The sequence below is a fragment of the Bos taurus genome, chromosome 3 (genome assembly GCF_002263795.3).
Source record: "Bos taurus isolate L1 Dominette 01449 registration number 42190680 breed Hereford chromosome 3, ARS-UCD2.0, whole genome shotgun sequence".
NCBI lineage: Eukaryota > Metazoa > Chordata > Mammalia > Artiodactyla > Bovidae > Bos > Bos taurus.
Window position 1 is genome coordinate 43446443 of NC_037330.1, and position 21899 is coordinate 43468341.

Here is a 21899-nt window from a genome sequence, read left to right on the forward strand (position 1 = left end):
ACCTAGACAGCATATTAAAAAAGCCGAGACATTACTTTGCCAACAAAGTATGGTTGGCATAGTCAAAGCTATGGTTTTTCCAGTAGTCATGGATGAATGTGACAGTTGGACTATAAAGAAAGCTGAGTGCTGAGGAATTGATGCTTTTGAACTGTGGTGATAGAGAAGACTCTCAAGAGTCCCTTGGACTGCAAGGAGATCCAACCAGTCCATCCTAAAGAAAATCAGTCCTGAATATTCATTGGAAGGACTGATGCTGAAGCTCCAATACTGTGGCCACCTGATGCAAAGAACTGACTCATTGGAAAAGACCCTGATGCTGGGAAAGATTGAAGGCGAGAGAAGAAGGGGACGATAGAGGATGAAATGGTTGGATGGCATCACCAACTCAATGGACATGAGTTTGAGTAAACTCCAGGAGTTGGCGATGGACAGGGAGGCCTGGCATGCTGCCATCCATGGGGTTGCAGAGTTGGACGTGACTGAGTGACTGAACTGACTGAACTGAAACATATTCCAGGCATTCTCATTAGCAGGGCTCAATCTACTGTTCAAATGTCTTCGTCCTCCTTGCTGGACAAAGCTCAGGTGGGCAGCGACAGCTTAGAAGGCATGTGCTTTACCTGAGAGCTGAGTGAACTACTGTGCTCACATTTAAGCCTGTGAAGTTTCCATGTAAAATGGGTGCTACTGCCTTTTATAGTAATTCCCATGTGTATTTCCATGGAATGCTGACAGTGAGTACATACTGCTTTATCAGTAATTCTGGGATTATCTGAAAAATAGCATAGTATTCTTATGACAGGTTTATGTTAATAAGTTTGATTAGCATAAAGCAAAAATAATTCAATAACTCATATAAAGTTAACAGATTCTTGTTTTCTGATGTGACTAATTTTCTGGTCTTGTGAAGGTCTATACATTTCTGTGCCTGAATGACTACATAGAAAGCTTCTATTTGGGTTCCCCAGGATATTAGATTAAGCTGGGTGTCATCAATGTGACGCTTTGCTATTTTCAAAGTGTGATCCAGGGACCAATTGCATTGGCATCACTTGGGAGCTTATTAGAAAAGCAGAATCTCAGGCCTAATGCTAGGCCTATTAATTAGAGTTCATTTTGTCAAGATCTCTTGGTGATTTGTAAGCACATTCAAGTTTAAGAAGTACTAGTTGTGCTTTTGTGGCTCAAGGTCATGCCTTTCCTAAACTTCTGCTTTTAGGGACCCTCTATTTTCTGCTCTTCTAGAATCTGTAGACCATCAGCTAGCCATTTCATTCGGATGTTTTAAAAATTCCCAAACCTGTGACTTTGTGTGCCCTAAGCTGTCTTTTCTTTATTTTGTCGGAGAAGGGAAACTTTTCTTTCTTTGCACTCCCCATATTTTTCATCTCTTTTTACTTGATGATTTTTGTTTTTGGAGAAAAACAAAGAGCATCACTTCTAGCTTCCAGGGGACATGTTCTGTCTCTGATCAACCTGAAAACTTTTTCTCATGGCATCTCTCAATAACATCAAGGTACTGAGATTTTGTTTACTGCTGAATTCAATCAGAAAGATGAGTTGCCACTAATTTCAATATTGCATAGTTTTATGTAACTTTAGAGTAAAATAAAATAAAACCACCAAAAGGACTACTTGATAACTTACTGTGCTGTGTTCAACTTTTTAACTTTTCATATTATAGACATACTGGGCCTCAGAAATGTCATATTTATCAACAAAAGCTATACTTTCTGTGTCTTAGTAATAAACATTCTATTATTTTGTTCTAGAACTCTAAACCAATTAAGGGAAAATATTGGACATTTTCTGCTATTGTTCTCTTAACCTTTGTTTTCTTTTTATCCATCTTTGTTATAAAAGGAAAAAGCCCTCATGCTACATGTTGCCATTATGAAATTTAGGTATTTATGTTATTTTTGTATATGTATCAGAAATCACATTTAGAAATATTCTCTCTAAATTACCCTTAAACATTTTTAGTGGTAAAGTGCTGGGAACATTATGGTTTGTTTCATGAGACCTCTCTTCATTTTGAAACCATATCCTCTCTTTCTTCCTTTTCTCTAAAAACCACCCAGGGTGAAGAAATAAAGTAAGAGAAGTCTGCTAAAATATGTGTACAAGCTATTGTAAATGTCATTTGTTGAATAATGTATAGAATTTCATGGCATAAGGGGCAGGATTCTCTGAAAGTAACCGCAAGAACTCATTCTTGGTTACTGAACCCCTGGACTACCTGGATCCAGGAATAACCCTTTACCCAGTGGGAAAAGTCACACTTGAACTCAGCTTCCTGTAAGACTGATGAAATTGTTTTAGCCTCTCGCAGGAACTACAGCTTTCTATGGTTTCTACTGTCCTCAGGTGCTGGGCAGCTGTTTTCACAGTTACTTCCTCTAAGCAGATGACATGCAATCCAGATTGCCTGACATTTAAGTTGTGTGCATATCTCTTCCCATTATGGTTGCTGTCGTTTGCCCTGTGAGAAATGAGAGCAACAGGGCAGTGGGGACTCTGCCCTGGAGTACTGGACCGAGTGTCCATGAGATGGCCAAGGGACCTTTGTACATCTTCATGGGGAAAATGGGAAAATCAAAGGACTTGTGACTTTTCTTATTGTTGACCCCTTAAGTTTCCTCAATAAAGCTTGTTCTTAAGTATGATCGTGTAAAATTCGCCCAGAGTTCTGGTGAACCTCAGGGGACCTATCTTACATAGCTCATTTACTGGTGATAATCAATCACCAGTTTGTTCTGCATTCTCTGCTTTGGGAGAGTTCCCTGGGACCTATCTAACATAGTTCATTTACTGGTGATAATAAATCACCAGTTGTTCTGCATAGTCTGCTTTGGGAGAGTTCCCTGGTGGCTTAGATGGAAAAGAATCTGCCTGCAATGTGGGAGACCTGGGTTCCATCCCTGGATTGGGAAGATACCCTGGAGAAGGAAATGGTTACCCACTCTAGTATTCTAGCCTGGATAACAGCAACAATAACACAACTAAAATAAAACATCCTTCCCTGGTGGCTCAGTAAAGAATCTGTCTGCAATGCAGGAGACCACCTGCAGTGCAGGAGACCTGGGTTTGATCCCTGGGAAATACCATGGATGGAGGAGCCTGGTGGGCTACAGTCCATTGGGTCATAAAAATTGGACACGACTTAGCGACTAAACCACCGCAGAGAAAGCAGAAGCCCTTAAAAGAACTCCATCACCTGTCCCATTTTCTGTCCATACTATTCTAGTTTCCTTCTGTTACAGTATAGGGGCAATTATTTTTCCTAAGGCTAACAACTCCTCTGGTGCTTTTATTTTACCCATTCCCACCTTCTAAGTTACTTGAAGTTATTAATTATCTTTTATCTTAATATTCAAGGCTTCCCTGGTGGCTCAGCTGGTAAAGAATCCACCTGCAATGCGGGAGACCTAGGTTCAATCCCTGGGTTGAGAAGATCCCCTGGAGAAGGGAAAGGCTACCCACTCCAGTATTCTGGCCTGGAGAATCCCATGGACTATACAGTCCATGAGGTTGCAAATAGACACGACTGAGAGACTTTCACTTTCACTTTCTTTAGTTAGAGCTTTTGAAAACAGGATCAAGTTTCTCCCAATGAAGAGAAAAAGAAAGAGGAAAGGAGGGAGAGAGAAGAAATTTTTTGGTTAATTTCTTCACTCCCTTCTAGATTCTGCCCCTATTTCCTCTGTTCAAATTTTTGAAAAATTGTTTCTACGTACTGTTTCTATTTCTTTCCCCCTGGCCATTTCTAAATCTTTTCCAATCCAACTTCTGCCTACATTGCTCTATCTTCAGTACTTATTAACCATGGCACCATTGGCATGTTAGGCCAATATTTTGTTTGCAATACCGTCCTACACATTTTAGGATGTTAAGCAGCATCTCTGGTCTTTATTCACTAGATGCCAGTAACAGCCCTCTCTGCAGCTGTAACAGCCAAAAATGTCCTCAGACATTACCAAATGACCCCTGTGAAGCAAAATTGAGAATCATTGCTCTATTCCCATGGCTCCTGTTGAGTTACCAATGACTTTCATGATACTAAATCTCGTTTTTTATCTGACTGATAGCTCAGTAGAATCTGACATTGTTAGCCTCTCCTGTCATATTTTTCTCTTGCCTCTATTGACAAAAGTCTCTTGATTTTCCTTTTACCTCTCAGATTGTTCTTTTTTTTCTTTCTTATTTCCTTTTGTTCTCTCTTTCACTCTTTCTTTCCTTCTCTCTCCCTCTCATTTCTCTTCCAAAGCTCTTCTTTTTCTCTTTAAAATATTTTAGGTTCATCCCCTGTCAATTGACAATTAAATGTTGATGAAAGTGAAAGTGGAGAGTGAAAAAGTTGGCTTAAATCTCAACATTCAGAAAACGAAGATCATGGCATCTGGTCCCATCACTTTATGGGAAATAGATGGGGAAACAGTGTCAGAATTTATTTTTTTGGGCTCCAAAATCACTGCAGATGGTGACTGCAGCCATGAAACTAAAAGACACTTACTCCTTGGAAGAAAAGTTATGACCAACCTAGATAGCATATTCAAAAGCAGAGACATTCCTTTGCCAACAAAGGTCTGTCTAGTCAAGGCTATGGTTTTTCTAGTGGTCATGTATGGATGTGAGAGTTGGACTGTGAAGAAAGCTGAGCACCAAAGAATTGATGCTTTTGAGCTGTGGTTTTGGAGAAGACTCTTGAGAGTCCCATGGACTGCAAGGAGATCCAACCAGTCCATCCTAAAGAAAATCAGCCCTGGGATTTCTTTGGAAGGAATGATGCTAAAGCAGAAACTCCAATACTTTGGCCACCTCATGCGAAGAGTTGACTCATTGGAAAAGATTCTGATGCTGGGAGGGATTGAGGGCAGGAGGAGAAGGGGGAGGCAGAGGATGAGATGGCTGGATGGCATCACCAACTCGATGGGCGTGGGTTTGGTTGAATTCCAGGAGTTGGTGATAGACAGGGAAGCCTGGCGTGCTGCGATTCACGGGGTCGCAAAGAGTCAGACACGACTGAGTGACTGAACTGAATTGAACTTGTCTTCTTACTCTGCTGTTTTTCTGGGGACTCTCATCCCCATCCAGAGTTTTAATTTTCTCCTTTAGACTTCTGCTTCAAGTTATGATGAATAGGCTTCAGTGTGGTTAACACATCAATCCTCCCACCACCAGAAATAACAAAAATCTGGACATAATAGTTTACCCATAGTTTGTGAGTCTTTATCTGTACATGATACCCTTCTCTTTTAGGGGAAAAAAATCTGCTTCTGGCTCTATCTTTTGAAGTAGAAAATTAGTTCTTAGAATAATACAAAGCAGACTTCTTCAGGGAGCCTTCCTTGATTTTCCTGGCCATCTCCAACTCCCCATTATGGAGGCCCTTATTAGCCTCTGTATATCTCTTTATTAATGCATAATATAGCAGCAATTTTACATTTACTTGTGTGATTAGTGAGGCCATTGAGTAGAGTATTTAAAAGCAAGGATTTAAAAATAAATACAAAGAAAGTGTTTTCGAGCCAAGACTGCCTGGCTTGGAATCTTGGGTCTTAAATTCTTGGTGCCTCAATTTCCTTAACATGGGAATAGTAATACAACCTATTTTCAGAGTTGTTATGGGCCTTAAATGATTTATATAGTGCTTAGAACATGGCTTGGAGCATAGTAAGCACTGTCACCTGTAATTTTTGGAATCTAGTTTTCATCTGTCTCTCCTACATTTTGCTCATGATTTTGTCCTCAGTGTCAACACAGTTCATGACACATTGCAGGCATGCAGTAACTGTCAGAGTCACGTATAAATAAAAGTGTTTGGACAAAAGAAATGCTATATACATGGGAAGCAGATTTGTATAAGTGAAAAAGTAGAGAGTCTGCACTGTGTTTTTAAAAATGATTCTATTTAAATAGTCATTCGCTGTTTCTATTTGTACAACCTATGCAAGAAGGGAAATAGGTAATTATTTTTAATTCTAGGAGAATTCAAACAATATTTTATGCTGGATGAGTTCATTATAACAGAATCAGTCAAGTCAGAGACTTTCAGTTAAAATATTACTCAAATATTTCGTAAGTGAAGAATATAGTCAAATTCAAATTTCTGTATTAAATACATAAGAAGTAGACATAATTCTTCATAACAAACCATGAAAATAAACATTTTAGTCTCAGAGCTTAAGGATTATACAGCAAAGAATCATTTTAGGTTTTAAAATAGCACACATATCTTGTAAACAACATGTTAAGGACTCGAGTTTTTGATGACAAGGTACCAAATAAATATAAATCTGACAAGCAAACATGGCTGGCAAGCATGCATATGAAATTATTTCTTTGGTTTAGAGGTTGCTGGATTCTTTGACTCATTATGAATTATTGGACATTAATAGTTGAGAAGTACCTGTGCCACATGAGCAGCAATAATTCAATGCAAACAAATCTAAACTTGAGATATTCCTAAAGTAGTATATTGTCATTTGTATTAGCTCAGGCTCTCATTACAAATTACTACAGATTGTGTGGCTTACACAACAGAAATGTATTTCTCACAGTTCTGGAGGCCGGGAAGTCTAAGATCAAGGTGCCGACTGGTTTTATTCCTGGTGAGGGCTCTTTCCTTTGTTTGCAGACAGTTATCTTCTCACTGTGTCATCACATGGTGGAGGCAGAGAGCTCTGGGGTCTCTTCCTCTTCTTATAAGAGCACCAGCCCTATCAGATTAGAGCTCTACCCTTATGCCCTCATTTAACCTTTATCACTCCTCACAGGGTCTGTCTCTAAATACAGTCACACTGGGTGCTAAGCCTTCAACATATGAATTTTTGGGAGAACACCAACATCCAATTCATAACACCATTAAAAAGGAGGAGAAAATATTTTTATTGGGGTGAGTATACCAAAAACTTTCAGAAGAGGCTTTTAAGATTGGTTTTAAAATGATCTGGACTTGCAGAGACGGGGAGGAAAATTATGCCATGATCTGAATAGTGTATGTGGAAAGCAGACGGGATGTAGGATCTATGTAGGGCTAATGAGGATTTCAGAATATAGTCAAATTCTGATTGGTTTCATAGTATGTGAGGAGAAAATGAGTGAATTTCAGGTCATTGAGAAATTTGAATGATGAGTTATGGAGTTTGTACTGTATTGCGTGAGCAGCAGGAACCCACAGTTTTAAAAAAGGACTGTTAAGATCCGATTCTTAGATTAATCAAAGAAGATTAATCTAATAGAAATGTCAAGGGGCTGAAATTGGCAGTTTAGTACTTGTTAGGAAGTTATATTAATAGTCAGGAAAGAGGTAATGAGAGCCTGAGCTATAATAGTGGTAGCAGGTATTTACTCATGAGTCAAACACTGACCTTTCTCATAATACTCTAATGGAAAACATACAAATAAACTAGTAATTACAATATAATAGGATAAAAGCTGGAATAAGATTCAACTGACTAAAAATGTATAACAGTAACATTAAACTTGTATATGCCTATAATATATACTCAATATTTACAAAGCAAAAGTGGATAAAACTATAGGGAAAAACTGATAAATCTACAATCACAATGGAATATTTCAACATGTATCACAAAATTGATGATAGGTTAAGCAGATAAAATATTAGAAAAGATACAGAAGATTTGAATAATGGAAGTAATTATATCGATGTTGGCTCAAATCAGAGAACAATATATTCAGCAATTAGAGAATTTATATAAATGCTGTTTCTCCTTTTCCCTTTCTCAAATTCTCTTTTATAGTCACTATTTCCCAACTTTTCAAAAGAAATACCTCTTATTCATCCCAAATCTTCCAGGATGCATCACTCGGGATAAACAATCTTGAGAGGAACAGTCAGAGTATTGGTATTAGAGAAGGCTCTTAGAAACCTTTCATAGGCCATTGCCTTTTCCTGTCTTGTATGAATGTCTAGTAAGGGTGAGGCATGGCATTAGTAAAGGAGTAGTTTCACCCTTTAGGGGATGTTCCAAATTCAGTAGCATGGGACAGTTGCAGTGATGAACTGTGGTTGTTTGACTACCTTACTCTTTCATACTCTCATTATTACCAAATAATGAGTTACTCATGAGGGAGTCACAGCAGAGCAACACACTCACTGGGGTAGGGGAGAAAGCGGGGCAGGGAGGACCTGGTGGAGCTGGCCCTGGTGCTGAGCCCCCACGCCATAGCTATAGCCTGGCCAGTCAAAGGAGTGGAGACTCTTAAGTCTTGCCCTGGTAAGAAGCACCTCCTAAGAAAGAAACTGGGAGAAAATGATAGATGTGGCTTAACCAATAACTGCCAATAATGATGAAACAAAAAGAGGCTCTTCTAAACTATCAGTAATAAAATGTATCAACTATATTGAGGAAAACACACTTGATTATCTATTTTCCCATGGAAAATGATATCAAAATGAATTGTCATTTGAAGAGATGATTAAAAGTATTGAGCCAATAAGTGTAGAAAAATTGTTAAAGAGATATGAATTAATATTGTTATTCTTATATTTTCTAAGTTACATGATGTTTATGGAATTTATCCTTTTAAAATGTATAATTTGTCATAATTTTATTCTAATATTATTTAAGTATTTACTTTTCCACCTAATTTTTTAAATTTATAATGTATTCTTTTCACAAAGAGGTCTGGATCTCATATAAGCTTTAGACCAACAAAACCTGAATCCATCCCTAGACTTGATACATTTTCTATTTCTCTTCCTATTTGTCTTTCTGTTTTTCCCACCATTCTTTTTCATGCTCTTAAAAAAGTAGGACCTAAACTAATATATAAGGAATGTAAAATAAAATATTTTAAAAAATCACCTATGATACCGTACCCTAAACTTCAGAAAACCAGTTTTATTAAATCAAGTTCTCCTTCTCTGATGTTAAGTTATTCTAATTATCAGATATAAAATATATTAATATATCATAAATTTTACTAACAAAACTCATTCTCATCTACTTGAGTTTAAAAATAAGATTTTTTTTTTAGTGCTATAAATATAAATGAAAAACCAGAATAGCTAAATACTGACTCATTCTAGTCATGAAGGTAATATTAATCCAAGGATAAATTAACTTTTAAACATATTAAAAAATATTAGTCAACTTAAAAAATTCATGAATGATACATTCTTTTTAAAATTTCTTTTACATGTATACAGGCAAAATGTTTGGAGACAACTGAGCTAGACAAATAACTATGGAAGACTGTATAAATCAATCATGCAACTCTTTTAAGGGAGCTGCCATCTATTTTTAACTGTCCTGTTGGCAGATTTCAGCAGACAGCTGCATTAGATGGATGGAGGCTGCCTGAGGGTGTGAAGAATATTGCGTTGGCCCACTTATCTCCAGTTGTGAAACCTTTAAAAACCCTAATATTTAAAAATAAGTAATTGAGGCTAAACATTTTTAAAGTTTGGGGTGGAAATAGCTCCCATTAGTGCCATAGAACAGAACGTGGGAACCTACAGGCCTATAATAGCAGGAGTTCTGGCCCATTTCCCTCAAGGCCCTCCTTTTATTTGTCCAGAAATCCTTGTGTTCTTCTTATCAGTACTTAGGAACAGGTGAGAGTGAGGCTGGAATTGATCCAGACCACCTTTTTGGCTCTCTTGTTGATGGATGACTCTAATGGAGGTGCTTGTTTTTAGTTCAGAATTTTTTCCTGCATAACAGGCTTTGCTTTAGGGCTGCCTAGGACCTGGAGCACCAGCAGTAGCTGATTTATGAGGGTATTCTTATAGAAAAGGAGTCTATTCAAACTGATCATAACTCCAGAATCTTTGTTCTTTTCATTTCTTCCCGCAGTCATTTTCCCTGGGGCTGAATCTATTAGATCTACACAGGAGAGCATTGAGAGAGCTAATTGGAAAGATTGCTAAGCTTGCTGCAAGAAGCCAGAGAGGGGCATTTTATTTCTCACTTGGATGCTTGCTGAGCCGCAGAACACGTAGGTCTCCCCTGGAGCTGTCATGGAAGTATGGTGATGAAATTACTAGGAGAACTTGGCTTGTACCCTCTGGGACTTGGAGGTAAACGTGAATATAGAGACTGGTGCCTATTTCTAGTCTAGAGATTTCTGAGGGAGTCTCTATGGATTAGCCCATGTTTGTGGGGCTTGAGGAGACTGTAGTAGAGTATACATAAATAAAGAAGGAGACAATCCCTTATCATATCCATTTGAAGAGGACCTGGAAGTTCTTGAGACTTCTAAGAAAAATGTTATGAGACAAAAAGGAAAACAAGAGTTGCCATGTAGGAAGATAAACTTGTCCTAGTCTACCTCAGTGGGGGATAATACCAAGAATTTCCTGGTGTCTACTGCCACCATGTGGGTACTTACATTTACTGAATTCAAATGTGAGTATTTCCCTCTTTAGGCTAATCCTAAACCAAAGTACAAATAACTCTAAGTGTGTTTTAGTGCTCTTCAGCCTTAGATTGGCTCCTAAGTCCCCTCAAGCTCCTCTGCGCTCTCAGATTCACAAGGAGGTTCCATCACTAAGTACTCTTCTCTTCTGTAGCACTCTGTTAAAATAGTACTAAAACCATGTTGCTGAGACCTCAGTGACTTTGAGCTCTGAAATCAGTTTGAGGCAGAGAAACTCCAAAATGGTCCCCACTTATCTGTTTCCTTTTATTCATGCCCCATGTCACCATTTTACCTTTATCGTGGGTGGGACCTGTGTCTAGCTTCTAACTGACAGATTATGGCAGAGGCGATTGGGTGTCACTTTCATAATTAAATTACATAACGCTGTAATTTCCGTATTGCTAGCAGAGTACCCTGACTGCCTCTGGACTTGAGTGCATGAAGCAAGCATCCGTGTCTGGGAGACCCAGTGAAAATGAACTTTAGGGCAACTACTGGCTGTCAGCAGGCAAGAAACGGAGGCCCCCAGTCCAGCAGGACAGAGATCGCTGACTCCTGCTAGCAAGCATATGAAGCTGGGAGCAGATCCCTCTCCAGTTGAGCTTTCAGATGAGATGCTGGAAACCTCGATTGAAGCTTCATGAGAGACCCCGAAGCAGAGGACCTGGTGAGCTATACCCAGGTTGTGCGAGATGGTACATGTGTGTTGTTGTTAGCCACTAAATGTGTGCTAATTTGTTATACACAATAGGTAACGAATATGCAGTTTTGTGGTTTTGCTTACATCACTCCCCTCTTCACAGGACTGCAGTATAAGTCCCTGGAGATTGTTCTCAGAAATAAATATAACTGACAATCACCACTCTGTGCTCAGAATTGTCCTTCTCCTTCCACCAAAGGTCTGTTACCTGATCAGCTTTGTTGTGCTTGATTTCTCTGGGAAAAGTTCTCTCTCAGGTGACCTTAGCTCCTCACACAAAGGGAGCTTTGTGGGGCCTGCCTATGTGGTTCCCCAGATAAGCCTGAATACTCTTAAATCCAGCAATGGTGCAGCTTGGCCTAAAGCTAAGAGCTCACAATATGTCAGATAATTTGTCAATTTCCAGATGCATTATACCAAGGGTCCCCAACTCCCCCAGGGCCACAGATCAGTACTTCAGAGCAGTGAGCAGTGGGTGAGCAAGAGAAGTTTCATCTGTATCTACAGCTACTCTAGTTGCAGGAAAACAAGCTCAGGACTCCCACTGATTCTCCATTATGATGAGTTGTATAATTATTTCATTATATATCACGAAGTAATAGTAAAAGAAGTGAAGTGCAAAATAAATGTAATGCGCTTGGGATCGTCCTGAAACCATCCCACCCCACCAACTCGTCGGTGGAAAAATTGCCTTCCATAAATCCAGTCCCTGGTGCCAAAAGTTTAGGGACTGCTGCACTGACACTACTGTAGCTATAGTTATTAGATTGACATTAAACTTTATTCTTCATTTAAAAAATGTTGCATGCCCTGTGAAATACTTGACTATGAGTAGAAATATAATTCAAAAAAAGACACATGTACTCCAGTGGTCATTTCAGTACTATTTACAATAGCCAGGACATGGAAACAACCTAAATGACCATCAACAGAGGAATGGATAAAGAGGAGGTGGTGCATAGTAAATATGATGGAATATTACTTAACCATAAAAAAGAATGAAATAATGCCACTTGTAGCAACATAGATGGACCTGGAAATGATCATACTAAGAGAGGTAAGTCAGAGAAAGACAGGTATCATATGACATCACTTTTATGTGGAACCTGGAAAGATGAGACAAATGAAATTATTTACAAACCAGAAACAGACTCACAGACTTTGAAAGGAAACTAATGGTTACCAAAGCAAAATGGTTGGGGAGAGGGATAAATTCAGAGTTTGAGATTAACATATATACATAACTAAATATAAAATAAATAATCAAGAAGGACCTAGTGTATAGCACAGGGAACTCTCCTCAATATTCTGTAATAACCTTTATGAGAAAAGAATCTGAAAAAGAATGAAAATATGTATATGTATAATTGAATAACTTTGCTGTACGTCTGAAACTAACAAAATTGTAAATCAATTATACACCAACATAAAATAAAAATTAAATTTAAAAAAGGAAGACTATTGGATTTCTTGGATTTGACCAGACAGGAGGATAGAACTGTTTCCTGTGAATGTGTGCCACTCTCCAAGAAGAGGGACAAATGATTTAGAGATTCTCAGGGCCTCTACCTCAGTCTCAACAAGGCAGATAGCCTCTGGCCTCCAAAGGCAGCCTGAGGATTAGGAGTGCCCTCTGGAGCTATGATACTGGGACCACCCTGCAGAATCTTGGAGGCATGACTCACCCTCTCAAATCTCCCCCTTCCCTTTCTTCCCCCCACTACCCTCACCAGCAGAGCTACAAAAGGAAGTGGGTAAGGCAGAGCATTGAACCAAAAAGGATTATTCCTGAACTTTAAGATCTGAGGGAAATTCACCTTGCTAGATTTTGAATTTGCTTGGGATTTACCATCTTTTCCTTTTTTCCTGTTTCTCCCTTTTGGAATGCTAGTATCTATCCTATGTCTGGCCTGGCATATTTTGGAAGCTTGCCTGATTTGGAAACTTGCCTGGTTCCACAGGTTCACAGCTGGAGAGGAGTTATGCCTCAGGATACTTGGAGACTCATACTTACTTGATTTAGATGTTATTTAGATGGCACTTTGGACTTTAAAGTTCTTGCTGGAATGAGTTAGACTTTGGGGCTGTTAGGATGGAATGAATGTATATTGCCTATGCGAAGGATATGAATTTTGAAGAGCCAGGAGTGGAATCTTTGTGTCCCATCAAATTCATATGTTGACGCCCTAACCCTCAGTGTGATGGTATTTGGAAATAGAGACTTTGGGAGATAATTAGGGTTAGATTAAGTCATAAGGGTGGGGCCCTCAGAATGAGATTAGTGGCTTAACAAGAAGAGGAAGTGAGAGACTTGCTCTTTCACAGCAAGGGAAGGCCAGGTGAGGACATAGAAACAAAATGGTAGTCTGCAAGTCAGGAAGAAGGCTGTAATCAGGAGCCAAATTAGCTGGTACCTTCATCTTAGACTTCTCAGTCTCCAGAACTGTGAGAAATACATGTCCATGTATTATTTAAGCCATAGAGTTGACTCATTGGAAAAGACTCTGATGCTGGGAGGGATTGGGGGCAGGAGGAGAAGGGAACGACAGAGAATGAGATGGCTGGATGGTATCACTGACTCAATGGAAGTGAGTTTGAGTGAACTCTGGGAGATGGTGATGGACAGGGAGGCCTGGAGTGCTGCAATTCATGGGGTCGCAAAGAGTCAGACACAACTGAGCGACTGAACTGAACTGAGTCTATGGTATTAATGTTTTTATGCAGAGCAGACTAAGAGTACAGGGAACACTTACATTATATTGCAATAGGGAGCATAAAAAATTAGAATAGACAGGAGAAATGAAACCAAGGAAAATTTTGTCAAGATGGGAGAAATACATATTTGTGTGCCAGTGGAAATGAACTTGAGAGTGAATCAAGCCCCTCTCTGAATGGATGTACTAATTCTAGGCACAGTGGAAAATAAGACTGATGATCTCTGCTGTCTTGACATTTACATTTTAATTGAAACATGATGTGTGTGTGTGTGTGTGTGTGTGTGTGTGTGTGTAAGGAAGACAATGAACAATTAAACAAACAAAAAAACACCAAATGAGTTCATATCTGAGTAAAGTGAATAATACTCACAAATCAGGCTATGTGATTCCAATAAATGGAATGAGTAAGAGACTGGATGATACTAAGGATACTGTGTGGAGTGCATTTACTTCTTTATACTGTAAGAAACAAAGAAGATTCTAAGAAACCCCAAGGCAAAACAGTGAAACATTAAACACTATGGAAAAGTCAATGCTCCAAATGTGAAGCAACACAGAATTGTCTGATTTATAACAATGGGTAGAGCAGTAAGAAAAGAGAGTCTGTATTGTACATTGTCATGCTGAGTGGCACTTGGATCAAGACTTTGGAGACATAAATTAGGAAATCTATCCTGAATCTTCAATGAAAAATGTTAAAATAATAATTGTAATATAGATGTTGGTGATGGACAGGGAAGCCTGACATGCTGTAGCCCATGGGGTTGCAAATAGTCAGACACAACTGAGTGACTGAACTGAACTGAGATGTCTTTATTGTTTTCAATTTTGAAATAAATTTACAGGCAAAGCAGGCAAGACTTAATTATGGTTACAGAATAGAATGTAAATGTTATTCACCTTGACCAAGTTATTAACAGAAGACAGGAGGGGATGGGGAAAAGAATGAATATAGCATGCTAGAGGTCCTATTATCCCCATCTACTATAGGAGAAATTCAAAGGATGATGTCTGTATTTGAGACTATTAGAATTTTATATATTAAGTCACACAAGCAGCCAGTGAAAGTGAAAAGTGAAAGCAAAAGTGATAGTTGCTGAGTTCTGTCCAATTCTTTGCAACTTCATGTAGCCCGCCGGGCTCTTCTGTCCATGGCATTCTCCAGGCAAGTATACTGCAGTGGGTTCGCAGGCTCTTCCCCATAGAACTAAAAATAGTAATATGAACTTATAGGGGGAAGAAGTGAGCAGAGTGGCAGGAAATTAATTAAAAATGTCTTAAGATATATCAAGAAATAGTAGGAAGAGTATATCATTAAGAAAAATGATATTAACCACCAGAAGAACCAAAGCAGATACATATAAAAAAGATTTTGCCCCTAGGTTTGGGAACTGATGGTACCAGACAGAAGAACACAGAATGATTGCTTTTCATTATTGTTGTTGCTGTTGTTCAGTTGTAAATCATGTCCAACTCTTATGTGACACCATGGAGTTTACCCTCCAGGGTCCTCTGTCCATGGGATTTTCCAGACAAGAATACTGGAGTGGGTTGCCATTTCCTTCTCCAGGGGATCTTCCTGACCCAGGAATTCAGCCTGCATCTCCTGTTTGGTAGATGGATTCTTTACCACTGAGCCACCTGGGAAGCCCATTGCTTTTCATTCTAAGGCTTCTATACTACTTGGATTTTAAAAACCATGTTTTATTTTGATAAAATTTTAAGAACTAAATATGTACAAACAACTTGCTGCAATGAGAAGAATGTCTCCTTCTCTCTGAGTAAGCTGTTTACAAAGAGCTTTTCTTGGGGTGGAGTGGTGTAGGCAGAAAACCTCTGAGTTAAAACTATACCCACCATGCGTCCATCATTTCTGTAATGCTGAATTAATATCCTTATATATTACCAAATGATGTCACAAAATGAAATTTCCTTCATTGTTTAAATCCTCACATATTGTTGGTTAGAATGAAAAAAAAAATGGTACAGTCACTTTGGAAAACCGTTTGGCAGTTTCTTGTTAAGTTAAACATACAGATGTAAATATTTATAGTGGCTTTATTTCTAATTGCTGCAAATTGGAAACAGCTCAAATGTCTTTCAGGTGGTGAATGGATAAACAAACTAGTATATACATACACTGGAAAATTATTCAGCAATAACAAGGAACGAACTTCTGATGCGTGTAACATGGATGAATCTCAAATAACTATGCTAAGTGAAAGATGCCAGATGCAAAAGGCCATAGAGGCTATGATTTCATTTATGTATGATATATATGATATTCTGGAAAAAGCAAATCTATAAGGAGAGAAAGCAGATTAATGATATTATGTGTTGCCCCAAAATTCACATGTTGAAGTCCTAGCTCTGGGATCTCAGAATGTGACCTTATTGGAATAGTGTCTGTACCAGGGAAATCAAGTTAAAAAGAAGCCTTTAGGTAGACCCTCATTCAGTATCACTGCTATTCTTGTAAAAAAGAAAAATATGGACACAGAGACATAGCGGGAAGATGATGTAAAGAGACATAGGAAGAAATCAGTCATTTATAAACAAAGGAGAGAGGGCTGCAGCTGATTCTTCCCTCTCAGCCCTTGGAAAAAACCAAACTGGCTGACTACTTGATGTTGGATTTTGAGATGTAGATTTTCTATTCTTTAAGAAATTCAGTTTGTGGTAGTTTCTTACAGAAATCCTCACAAACTAATACAAATGGTTTTTAGGGTGGGAGTGTTGACTAAAGGGTCACAGAGGGACTTTCTGAGGTGATGAGAACCCTCTATTTCTTGATTGTGGTGGCTACATAATTGCATATGTTTCATGCATATGTCAGAAATCACAGAACTCTACACTAAAAAGGGGAAATTACACTCTTTTTAGAATTATACTTCTATAAGACAACTTGAAAAAATTAATAAAAATGACATTAAAAAAGATTACTTTAAAAAATTAAATATTGGAAAAGTGACCCAGAATGTATGTATATACAAAGATGTTTATATTAATGTTGGTCATAATAATGAAACAGCAGAATGAAACACAATGTCCAAAATAGGAGATTATTTGAACAAATGGTTAAAATCAGAGACGAAAGATAAATTCTTTCCCTGACAGATCTTACATTCTAGAAAATAAGATCGCCAATACACGAATAGAGAAATAAATATATAGACATAATGTCAGGTAGTGATAAGTTCTGTGAAGAAGTTAAAGCAGAGTAAGGAAGGAGAGTTAAATGGAGCTGTGTTTTAGATACAGTAGTATGGTGTTGCGAAGAAGGTGATGGCACCCCACTCCAGTACTCTTGCCTGGAAAATCCCATGGGTGGAGGAGCCTGGTGGGCTGCAGTCCATGGGGTCACTAAGAGTCGGACACGACTGAGTGACTTCACTTTCACTTTTCACTTTCATGCATTGGATAGGGAAATGGCAACCCACTCCAGTGTTCTTGCCTGGAGAATCCCAGGGACTGGGGAGCCTGGTGGGCTGCCCTCTATGGGATCGCACAGAGTTGGACACGACTGAAGCGACTTAGCAGCAGCAGCAGCAGCAGTATTGTGTTGACTGTGCTAGGTTATAATCCCCAGTTATTCCATCAAATACTAAGCCAGACATTGCTATGAAGGTGTTTTGTAGATGTGGTTCAAGTTCATAATCAATTGACTTTCAGTGAGAGAGATTATCCTAGATATCTGGGTGAGCATGATGTAATGAGGAGCATGCGAAAAGAGCTTAATAGCAAAGACTTCCTTGAAGAAGGCGATATTCCAGCTATGGTGAGAGAGAAAACTTGAGAAATATTTATTATCTCTAAGACCGTGTTATCCTTGAGTTTTATTAATTAAGGAAGGGACTACAATTTTTTCTTTGTCATGGTTGCTGCTGCTAAGTCACTTCAGTCGTGTCTGACTCTGTGCAACCCCATAGACGGCTGCCCACCAGGCTCCCCCGTCCCTGGGATTCTCCAGGCAAGAACACTGGAGTGGGTTGCCATTTCCTCCTCCAATGCGTGAAAGTGAAAAGTGAAAGTGAAGTCGCTCAGTTGTGTCTGACTCTTAGCGACCCCATGGACTGCAGCCTACCAGGCTCCTCCGTCCATGGGATTTTCCAGGCAAGAGTACTGGAGTGGGGTACCTAAGTGTTTTTAATTGGAGAATAATTTAATTGGACGATTTATGTGTATATGTGCCTGTTCTTCCCAACCTCTAAACGTTAGTGAACTCCAAAGCTCATTTTGTCGGATCTCTTCTTTTTTCCATCCATGCTCACTTTGTAGTACCAATGACTCAAATGTTTATTTTCATACATGTCTATCAACAGATAGCTTCACTTGGCTATTTTAATGACATTTAAAACTTAAAATGTCCATCACTCAGCTCTTGCTTCCCAACCTTCAAATCTGCTCTTTCCTTTTCCCACTAATCTTCCCATACTAATAGATGCTACCACTTCCAATTCTTCCTCTTCCCCTCAAATTTCCTGTCTTGGGTTCATCAGTTTTTCTCTGTTGATCAGAATTGACTCAAGAGATACAGTTCTGGTTATTGCTTCCTTTGCTCTCAGAGAAGTAAAGTTATTAGCGATTCAAGTTAGGAATTTATTCGGTGTTCGAAATTTAGAGTCTTATTGTCAGCATCTTAAAAGCAAATATCTCATTTTTAGGCTACAGAAGAACAAACTTGGCCTACTGGGGGCAGCAGAGAACAGTGTGTTAAATATTTAGACCCAGAGAAGACTCTGGAAGCATTTAGTTACAAGCAACTCTCCCAAGCACTCAGATCACTGTGATCAGTAGTCAGCTCTTTTGTCGGATGATGGGAGGTAAGAGACCGGAGGGGAGTATTGGTGCACGTGTGCCTATCAGAGCTGGAAACCAATGGACAGACATGGCAGCAGTTTGCTCCATGGGGATTATCAAATTTCCTGGAGAATCCATAACCTACTGAGATTTTTATCTTTGTTGACTCCCTCCAGTTGTTCAATGGCACACTGTCCAGCCTAGCACACTGATAGTTAGCTACGAAAAGATTCACTATTTTTAGACTGCTTGGTGGTGTTTTTTTTTTTTCCTTTTTTCCATATTTGCTTTCTTTTACACGTTCTGTTTTTGCGTTTGGTCCTCGATAGTCTAAAGTCTGTGGAAAGAAGGCCTACATGTTAAGTATTATAGGGGTGAAAAATTTGCCACCCCGAAATCCTCTTTGGCATGAGGATTAATTTAGGTTGATCATTTTTAAGTAAGAGAAGGCTCAGGAAGTCTCTCTTCTACAACCTGTTGGCTGTCTAAATAATTTAAAGGGCCTGTTCCCAGAATAGAGCTATCGCCAGAGATATGGGGGGTGTTGAGGGGGAACTCAGCTGGGCCCAGGGGTCAGAGTCCACTCTGCGTCCCACAGCTTCTACATGGCCCATTTACCAAACGTTTACTATTCTATCTCTATGTCAGTTACCTTCTTCCTCTTTAAAGTCTCCAACCTACTACTCCCAACATCCTCATTTGTCTTTAGCTGAAGACAGAATTCAAGGTGAGCATTTAGGTCATTTTGGCAAGTAACTCAGTTTTCCTGCATCTCTCCCAGGGGCACACTTTATTAAACTTTTCTTGTTTTTCTGTCTCATGTCAGTTTAATTCTTAGACCATTGTGAAGAATTTAGAAGGACAGAAGAAAGTTTTTTCATCCCCAAAAATATTGAGAAAGAAGGAACTGATAACTGGCTTGGGGAGACGAAAAGCAGTTGGTTTCAACATTTGGGGCTGTTACCCACAGTGAGAAATACATCTTATCTCACAAACCAGGACATATCTACTCATAATCAGAAAAGCTCATGAAACACCACTTACTTACCCTTTTCGTATAAAGGTATCTTCTCTGATATTTTCTATTTTATTTCCCTAACATTTTTTTTCTGATTGTGACCACTAAGATTATATAATCCACTAACAATTTGGTTGTGGCACTGAGATGAAAAATTCTGAGCTATAAAATATGAAAAAGACAAAAAGTTGAAAGTCATCTCCAGGTTTAGCTTGTGTGGTGAGGAAAATAGGTACTGCTAATTGAAAAAACAAAGAAGAAATTGGAAAGAGAAATTGATCAAGTTTCCTGTGGCTACTGTAACAGATGTGAAACGAAAATAAAAGAACGGAGTTGGTTTTGCTAAGAAAACTCTCTAAAGTGGACCAGGAGGCCACTGAGCAGGTGTGAATTGTGTGCGTCTTGGCCTGGATGAGATCTGGCCTTTTGATTCTTGTCCTACTCAGCATCCTTGTCGGACCATTGTTACTCTACAGGACTCTTGGCAGCCTATCTGCCTGCTGGGCCCTTGCCCTAGAGCAGCTCGTGATTCCTCGAGGACAGACGTTTCCTGCCTTGTGTCAGGGGCAGTCATGGTTCTTTGGCAGGCTGTGTGGCTTTTATGTTTGTGGGTCCCTGACTCTTTCTCTTCTCCAGAACACTGTTTTGGTTTTCTCCCAATCTGTGTCTCCCAAATTGAAGTTCCTCAGACCCCCAATAAAACTCTTTGTTCTTTGCAACCTCAATATTTATTACTGTTCAACACAAATTACCATAAACGTGGTAGCTAAAACAACAGAAATTTATTCTCTCACGGTTCTGGAGACCAAAAGCCCAAAACCAATACCAGCAGGCCAAAGTCAGGAGGTTAGCACACACCCTGCACAGGCTCCAGGTGAAAATCTGTTCCCTGCTTCTCCAGTTTCTGTGAGGCTGCTGTCATTCTTGAGTGTTTACTTCCAGGGTCACACTGTCTTCTCTCCTTTTGTGTGTGCTCTCCTGCCTCTCTTTCCAGGACATTTGTGATTGCAGTTAGGGTACACCTGGATAATCCAAGATAACAACTCAGTGACATCTGTAACACTCCCACCCCCCGCACTATTTTTGGCCTTGTAACATTCATAGGTTCTGGAGATTTGCATGTAGATAACTTTTTGGAGACTTATTATTCAGCCGACTAGGAGAAAAATAGAGTGAGTTCAGTTTTTGAATGGAGAGATGCTCAATTAGCTTGAAAGCAAGAAAACAAGACTGAAATTGATTATTATATAAAAGATGAGGGCTATAATTATATTTGGGGTGTTTATTAACATCAAGGGAAGTTGAAAATCTAAGAATGCAGGTGTTTGTGGAAGCCTGAACCAAATTTATCTTCATAAAATATACAGTGTTGTTCAGTTCAGTCGCTCAGTCATGTCTAACTCTTTGCGACCCCATGAATTGCAGCACGCCAGGCCTCCCTGTCCATCACCAACTCCCAGAGTTCACTCAAACCCATGTCCATTGAGTCGGTGATGCCATCCAACCATCTTATCCTCTGTTCTCCCCTTCTCCTCCTGCCCTCAATCTTTCCCAGCATCAGGGTCTTTTCCACTGAGTCAACTCTTTGCATGAGGTGGCCAAAGTATTGGAGTTTCAGCTTCAACATCAGTCTTTCCGATGAACACCCAGGTCTGATCTCCTTTAGGATGGACTGGTTGGATCTCCTTGCAGTCCAAGGGACTCTCAAGAGTCTTATGGGACAAATTACATGCTCAGATGTCTGGAAAACTACAAGACTGCATGTCTACAGGCACATGCAGTTTTACCAGGTAATTGTGCCCTTCCCTTATTCCCTTTCTCCTCCTTTCCCTTCCTCTTTCCTTCCTTCCTTCTTTCTTTCTCACCCACCTAGGAAGACACAATATATTATAGTAGATTTAGAACCTCCTTATACAAATATAGGTTAGTGCCTAGTACAATCTTTGAGATACAGTAGGTTAGTTGACAAAATATTTGTTGGATGTGATAATTTTTTTTAAACTGACCACCTAAAAATCTAATATTTTTCTAGTCCGTTATGTGCCTCTTCTTGGCCACCAGAAACTGCATTCAGAATTTAATGTGACACCTTAAAGAATATATGATTCTGGTTGTAACCCCTCACTTTTACTTTTGAGGTAACAAGAGCAGAGAGGATAAGTGATTTGTCTAAAATGATCTAGTGCTCTTTTCACCACACTCCTTTGCCTTTTCACCTTCATTTTAAGCCAAGCTTCTCTCGTTTACCTGCCAACCTGAAGAAGCAGTG

The 21899-nt window shown here is 39.2% G+C and overlaps 2 protein-coding genes across 11 annotated transcripts in view; one reads left to right on the forward strand and one right to left on the reverse strand.

The window, feature by feature from the left end:
• Positions 1-6678, reverse strand: part of AGL (amylo-alpha-1, 6-glucosidase, 4-alpha-glucanotransferase) — a 101607-nt gene extending 94929 nt beyond the window's left edge. The window contains exon 1 of one of the 2 annotated variants that reach the window (XM_005204115.5): positions 6562-6678. The gene's annotated coding sequence lies outside the window, so the exon portion shown is untranslated. Of the gene's footprint in view, positions 1-6539 lie in introns of both variants that reach the window. The other variant, XM_059884476.1, reaches the window with a different exon arrangement.
• The window catches only part of FRRS1 (ferric chelate reductase 1), a 91954-nt gene that overhangs the window by 12927 nt on the left and 57128 nt on the right, over positions 1-21899 (forward strand). For 3 of the 9 annotated variants that reach the window (XM_059884432.1, XM_059884427.1, XM_059884425.1), the window contains 2 exons: positions 9831-10054; positions 10801-11062. The exons of 1 other annotated variant lie outside the window; for it this stretch is intronic. In XM_059884432.1, coding sequence (XP_059740415.1) covers positions 11036-11062 — 27 coding nt within the window. In that variant the 5' untranslated portion in view covers positions 9831-10054; positions 10801-11035. Of the gene's footprint in view, positions 1-8087; positions 8247-9830; positions 10055-10800; positions 11063-21899 lie in introns of those variants that run through there. 5 more of the 9 variants (XM_059884450.1, XM_059884424.1, XM_059884433.1 and 2 more) reach the window with 5 other exon arrangements.